Source organism: Kogia breviceps, chromosome 15 (genome assembly GCF_026419965.1).
Source record: "Kogia breviceps isolate mKogBre1 chromosome 15, mKogBre1 haplotype 1, whole genome shotgun sequence".
NCBI lineage: Eukaryota > Metazoa > Chordata > Mammalia > Artiodactyla > Physeteridae > Kogia > Kogia breviceps.
This window is the reverse complement of record NC_081324.1, coordinates 7678044-7684959: the sequence shown is the minus strand read 5'-3', so window position 1 is coordinate 7684959 and position 6916 is coordinate 7678044. Positions and strand designations below refer to the sequence as shown.

At 47.1% G+C, this 6916-nt stretch overlaps 1 protein-coding gene across 4 annotated transcripts in view; it reads left to right on the top strand.

Moving 5' to 3' along the window:
- The first annotated feature begins 298 nt into the window (after positions 1-298).
- Positions 299-6916, top strand: part of DOK6 (docking protein 6) — a 407473-nt gene continuing 400855 nt past the window's right edge. Inside the window, exon 1 of one of the 4 annotated variants that reach the window (XM_067014382.1) lies at positions 299-573. In XM_067014382.1, coding sequence (XP_066870483.1) covers positions 508-573 — 66 coding nt within the window. In that variant the 5' untranslated portion in view covers positions 299-507. The remainder of the gene's footprint in view (positions 574-6916) is intronic. The other 3 variants (XM_067014381.1, XM_059041423.2, XM_067014380.1) reach the window with 3 other exon arrangements.

Sequence of the window (6916 nt, the reverse complement as noted above, 5' to 3'; positions counted from 1 at the left end):
GCGCCGGGTGGGAGCGGGACCCCGGGCGCGGGTGGCGGGAGGAGCTCCCCGCCCGAGTCGCGAGCGATGGGGCGCGTCTTGCGAGTATCTGCTAGCCCAGCCGCCCCGCGGGCCAGGGGGAGGGAGCCGGGCGGGCGAATCGGCCCGCCCCCCCCCGTTCCGCCCCTCCCCCCCGCGCCGGGGAGCCGCGATGGTGCACTCCGGCCAGCTGTGCGCCGCCGAGTGAGGCGCCAGCCCGTGGGTGCTGCCGGGGGCGGCGGCGGCGGCGCGGAGGGGGCGCCCGCAGCAGGCGGCGGCGCGGGGCGAAGGTGAGGACCGGAACGCGCAGGGCGGGCGCTGCTCGCGGCGCCGGGCCGCGCTCGCCGTCCGCGGTCACCCTGCCACCCAGCCTGCGTCCCCGGCGGCGGGAGCTCGGGGGCACCGGGCGGCGGCCGGCTGGATGCGAGACCTGCGCGGACCCCGAGGCGGACGGCGGCTCTCGACTCGGGGAAGCCGAACGCGCTGGCCATGGCCTCCAACTTTAACGACATAGTCAAGCAGGGCTACGTGAAAATCCGCAGCAGGAAGCTGGGGGTGAGTCGCTCGCTCGGCTTTCTCCTTCCCCTGCGCCCGTTTGGCGCAGCTGGCGATGGGGGGCGGGGCGGGGCGAGGTGACCCACTCGGGGGCAGAGGCAAAGAAGGACCCGGCCCTCCCGCGGACAGCCCGCTCGCTGCTCGGCCGGGCTGGGGGCCCGCACCTGCCTCGGGGGGCTCCGCAGACCCGGCTGAGGGCTCCGGGAGCGCCTGGGTCCCCGTGCTCACGTGCGCGGCGCTGGTTTAGACCCAGACTGAGAAGTCTTGTAGGAGAAAGGGATTGTCAGTTCCGAGATGAACGCGCCCCGGAGGGGTTTATACTCAGAGCAATCCACAGGGCTCTGTTCTCAGGAGAGTACGCCTTCGGGTACAACTGCTCTGTGTGCAGGACGTGGACACACGCTCTGAGGTGTGTGTGCGTTTAGAGTCACCATTTTCCCCGCTTTCCCCAGCCCGCTCCGAAATTCTCTTTAGATGCCTTGCCTGCGCCCCGCGTCCCTGCCGGCGACTGCCGGCGAGTTTCGTGCTCCCTGAGCAGTTGCCCACGGGCAAGGCTCCCCGGCCGTGAGTGCGCCCGGACAGGTGGACCTGCGTCCGCGTGCACGCAGGTGTGTGCTCGCGGCCGCTGACACGGGAGCGTTCGCGACGGAAAAGTTTAAGGAGACCTTCTCTTGGTTTTTTGTATTATGCTCTGCCCGACTTGGGAGAGAAACAGTGTAGACCCCCGAGGGTTTAAAACTTCTCCAGTGACCGGATGAGGAGGTAAGAGGAGCGCGTAGACGGCCCTACAGGACCTGGGAGGTGGATCGCAGGGAGCAGGAGAGGAGGGGCGGGCACCTGGGTCGAGAGCCGCCCAGAGCGGGCAGGCGTGGGGGGACGGTCGGAGCGACGGGCAGAGGTCCCCGGGGGAGTGGGCACCCGGGGCCGGCCTGGGTGGGCCTGTCCAGAGGGCGAGGGAAACTCGATCTGGGGGCCAAAGTGCCCGCTTTCCGGATTCCCTGGATGTCTCTCCACCTCACTCTTCTCAAAGTTCCAGTTCTACGGAGCTCCGGAATCTTGGGGCAAAGCGGCCTTGAAGGAGAACATTCCCTGCCTTCCCTGCCGAATGGATGAATTACTCTAACTTGGAGAGGGAAAGAGAAGGAGGGAGAACTTCGTTATAATCATTTTTTTAAAAAAAGAAAGAAAGAAAATAAATGCTAAACGTATCGTTAGAAAACTAAGGTAGGGTAGAGTCCATAAAAGAGGAAGGATCACCTCGCACCCAGAAGCCGCTTTGCACGAGTTGGTGGACGCAGGTGTTAGGGGAGGAGGGAGGGGACAGGCCGACTTGCCTTTTTGTGCTGCCTCCGTTGGGTTTCACGTTCGAGATGCAGACTGTACCCCAAGGACACGGGGGACCCATTCTCGAACTTCAGCAGGTCTGCGGAAGTGGGGAGTACAAACCCGGGCGAGGACAAAGCTCCCCTCCCCCCAGCCTGGCGCCTCGGTGCGCTGCTGCGCGCCCCGCCGGGCGAGAGAGGGCAGGCGCGGCGTGCGGACCCTCGGCCAGGTTTCAAGGGCTGCTCCTGGGTAGAAGAATGCGCCTCATTCTCTCCCAGGGAGGGAAGGAAGAACCGTCCCCTCGTGAAAAGCTGCAGTTGTCCGGCAGGCTGATGGCTTCTCGCGGCCCGGACGTATTGCTCAAATCTGTCACCCTGACAGCCATCGGCCAAGACAGGAGGTGCGGAGCTAGAGCTTGGGGGCGCGGAGAGGGGGGCTAAGAACTGTTTCAGGAACTTGACCTTTGAAGCCCTTTGCTCTCCCACGGGGTGCTTGCTCATCATTCTCGCTCTTGCGTCTTCTTGAAATCTCAATTGTGTCTGACACCTCACACGCTATAAGCTAATGGATGATTTAAGTCCCGCGGGGAGGTGTGCATCTGCTTCCACAGTCACCGCGTGCGTGAAAATCAGACTAAGGAACAGAACGCTGAGAACCCCGCCCCGCGCACTTGGCCTTCGAGTCTATAGGGTTCCTCCCCCATCAGAGCTTTCCAGCATTTCATACAATTAAAACTGAATTTGCATCTTAATTATAAGATAGGATCCAGGGAAAGAGCACTGAATGTTTCTTGGGTAACTATGGCATTTACAGCCTTTGAAATGCCCTTTTAGAACACCATACACCGTTTCCCCCCTAAAGATGTGTGCAGATGTTTATTTCTCATTTCCAAAGCGTCTCTTTCCATACCCACTGTCTAGAGCTATGCATGTGTAAAGGACAGCCTTCACAGAAAACAATAAGAGCACGTTTACTTCAGAGTTTGGTGTTGAAACAGTTTTGCGTTGTTTTAATAACCAAATATTAAACTAAATTAGTCTTGACTATTTTGGAGAGTATTATTTATTTTTAAAAACTTTAGCAGCTTTTCTATTCAAAATATGCTAGTATTCAGAAGGGTGAATTCCAATGACAGAATTTCACACAGATGATTCTGTGAAGCTTCATAAGTTAAATGGGTCCCGTAAGATAATAAAACACTAAGTGAATATTGTGTGCCTTAAAAACGAAAATGTATAATCATACCCCAAATCATAGTTATGGGAATTATCTAAGCATTAGATAATAGGAATCAGTTATAGGAATTATCTAAGCATTAGTTTTCCTAGTTAATAATACATATTCATAATTTTATGGGCTCAGAACTATGAACTTTTCTAAATAAAAGAATACTTTTAACTCAGAGGATACATAATGGTTCTTTTATGGGTTATGTTCAAAATTAAATTTCACAATAAAAATAATTCTAATTAAATATGCACAGATATTTGATTTAGTATGGGTAGAATGCATGCTTTCAAGAACCAAATTTTATAGTATTCTAAGGGAGAAAAAGGCCTGGATATGAGGCCAGTTGTATCAGAGATGAAAATGATGACATGAAAATATATTTTGAGATAAAACGTTGAATGTGCCCTTCTCACAAGTTAGCACTTATTATTATGCTGAATGAGGGCAGAAAAGCATTTCGTGCCCTCTAGGCAGTGGGGCAGCCCTTCCAGAGGTGCTTCCAGGTCAGAGTGTTTGAAAGGGCCCCTGCCCTGTGTCCTTTTGTGTCTTTTTACAGAACCTAGTGCTAACTGTTGAGGATAATTCCTTAGCCAAATAGTTGGGTGAAGTAGTAAGTGTTAAACATTTTTATGTTGTTTGCTTTCAAATTTGTCTTGGATCATTAATCAGTTTTTCTTCCATTTAGGAAAATAATTTTGAGAAAAAGTAGAATCATCTTCCTGAATTTTACTCTTGTCCTGTAAAAAATGTTTGTTAAGTCGTTATTTATTTATTTATTTTTGGCTGCGTTGGGTCTTCGTTGCAGCACGCGGGCTTTTCTCTACTTGTGGTGAGCGGAGGCTGCTCTTCGTTGCGGTGCATGGGCTTCTCATTGCGGTGGCTTCTCTTGTTGCGGAGCACGGGCTCGAGGAGCACGGGCTTCAGTAGTTGTGGCTCTCGGGCTCTAGAGTGCAGGCTCAGTAGTTGTGGTGCAGGGCTTAGTTGCTCCGCGGCATGTGGGATCTTCCCGGACCAGGGATGGAACCCGTGTCCCCAGCATTGACAGGCAGATTCTTTTCATTTTATTATTTTATTATTTTTTTATTTTTTAACATCTTTATTGGAGTATAATTGCTTTACAATGGTGTGTTAGTTTCTGCTTTATAACAAAGTGAATCAGTTATACATATACATATGTTCCCATATCTCTTCCCTCTTGCATCTCCCTCCGTCCCAACCTCCCTATCCCACCCCTCTAGGTGGTCACAAAGCACCGAGCTGATCTCCCTGTGCTATGTGGCTGCTTCCCACTAGCTATCCACCCTACGTTTGGTAGTGTATATATGTCCATGCCACTCTCTCATTTCGTCACAGCTTACCCTCCGCCCTCCCCATATTCTCAAGGCCATGCTCTAGTAGGTCTGTGTTTTATTCCCATCGTACACCGATATACAGACTGCCAACAAACACATGAAAGAATGCTCAACATCATTAATCATTAGAGAAATGCAAATCAAAACTACAATGAGATATCATCTCACTCCGGTCAGAATGGCCATCATCAAAAAATCTAGAAACAGTAAATCCTGGAGAGGGTGTGGAGAAAAGGGAACACTCTTGCACTGCTGGTGGGAATGTAAATTGATACAGCCACTATGGAGAACAGTATGGAGGTTCCTTAAAAAACTACAAATAGAACTACCATATGACCCAGCAATCCCACTACTGGGCATATACCCTGAGAAAACCATAATTCAAAAAGGGACAGGTACCACAATGTTCATTGCAGCTCTATTTACAATAGCCAGGACATGGAAACAACCTAAGTGTCTGTCGACAGATGAATGGATAAAGAAGATGTGGCACATATATACAATGGAATATTACTCAGCAATAAAAAGAAATGAAATTGAGTTACTTGTAGTGAGCTGGATGGACCTGGTGTCTGTCATACAGAGTGAAGTTAAGTCAGAAGGAGAAAAACAAATACTGTATGCTAACACATATATATGGAATCTAAGACAGGCGGGTTCTTAACCACTGCATCATGAGGGAAGTCCCAGTCATTACATTTTTGAAGGTATTAAATCATTAAAAGTACAATGATGACTCTCATAAAGAATCATTTTTAAAAATTCTCTGTTAATTTTTCATTATGTTGCATTACCATTTCTATGAATATATTGTTTTCCTTTTGCAAGGTTTAAAAGCCCTTACTGTAGTTTAGCTCTCACCATCTTATCTGTTGCATGATTAATATTATAATTCACAAGATACCATGGTGGCCAGTATTTTTTTTTTTTTAAGAAAGGAACTAATAAAAATAAAACAAAGCAAATACTTTTTGGTCAATATTGTTTATCTCTTAGCCTTGATTATCTGTTTTTCTTCTCACCTCTAATAGATTAAATTTAGTCAGCAAGCATATATTGCAAAATATCCAACCTGTTCTTGGTTTGCAAATAAACTAAGAACACAATTGCTGAAACAATTACTAACTTTATATGGGGCTTATTGACTCTATAAATGTAGCAAAAGTAAATGCAGCATTATGCAGTGACATCACCATATCATCACCATCATTGCCATCAGTGTACAAATTCCAGACTGCAGATAGTCTACAGTAATTCTGCAGTTTGACTGCTTCTAGACTCTCACATCATTGTTTTCAAGGAATTCTAGTCAAATACATCATTGTGAATATTCACAGGCACGTTGCGCATAGATAAGTAGTATTTTATGTAGCTTTTTTTTCAAGTTCTTACTCAACGTTAGGTAAGAGATTGGATTAGTATGTGTGGGTACTGAAGGAGTGTCTCAGGATAGGGTGGTATTACATATTCAACAAACGGTCAAATCATGGAGCATCTACTGTTTATCAGGTGGCGTACACTGGTTGTGTGTGTGTGTGTGAATATTCCAGAGTCATGTCGTATTACGTCAAGGTTGTTAACAGTGGATACCTTCTATATCACCACCGCTCATGGTACACTAGGTCAGTAATAATCACTTTGTCCCCACCTGGCTGTAAGGGAAGCAGGGAAATATAGAGCACAATTTTGGAGTATTTGATGAGCACCAACTTTATGAGCTAATCATCTATTCAGGATTTTCTTTTTTGCATAGTCTCCATTTGTTTTAACAACTTATTGTGGATTCATCTATCTCACGCCCTCTCTCCCTCCTTGATTAAAACCTTGAGACACCCCCATACCTGGTTTGATGGTTATTTATCTGCTTCTCATAAACTCTTCTGAATTTTCCTGTCCTTTTACAAACAGCTTTTATCTGATGATGGAAGAGAGTAGTTTCATGAGAGATGTTTTTGAAAATGTATCCCTTTATAGAATCTCCCTCATTAATATAAATGGGAATTTTTGTGGGTGCATTTGCATCGTTTTTGGTCCATAGAGCATTTAAAAATTTCTCTGGTCTCCCAAATCTCTAGAAACTATTTTGTGAAGAGAGATTATATCATGTATGAAATGCATTACCGATTGGCCAAGAATTAGATACAATAAATGTATTTAAGATAAGATATATAAATAACAATAATTCTGACCATTCAAAAGTTCAAAAGAACTTTCAGGATCATTACCTCAGATATGAGTTCTCAATTTAAGTATTTAAGATGTAGAAGTTGTATTGGGTGCCTTTAAATCTTTACCCATTTTGTGAATATTGTATATCCTGGGCATTTTGCTTTCTGAAATGGATCCATTATATCCATGGTGATTTATCATTTGCCTCTTTCTCATTAAATACAGATTTAGAATGTATAAAAATTTTAATTATTTGAGCTCTCTTTCTC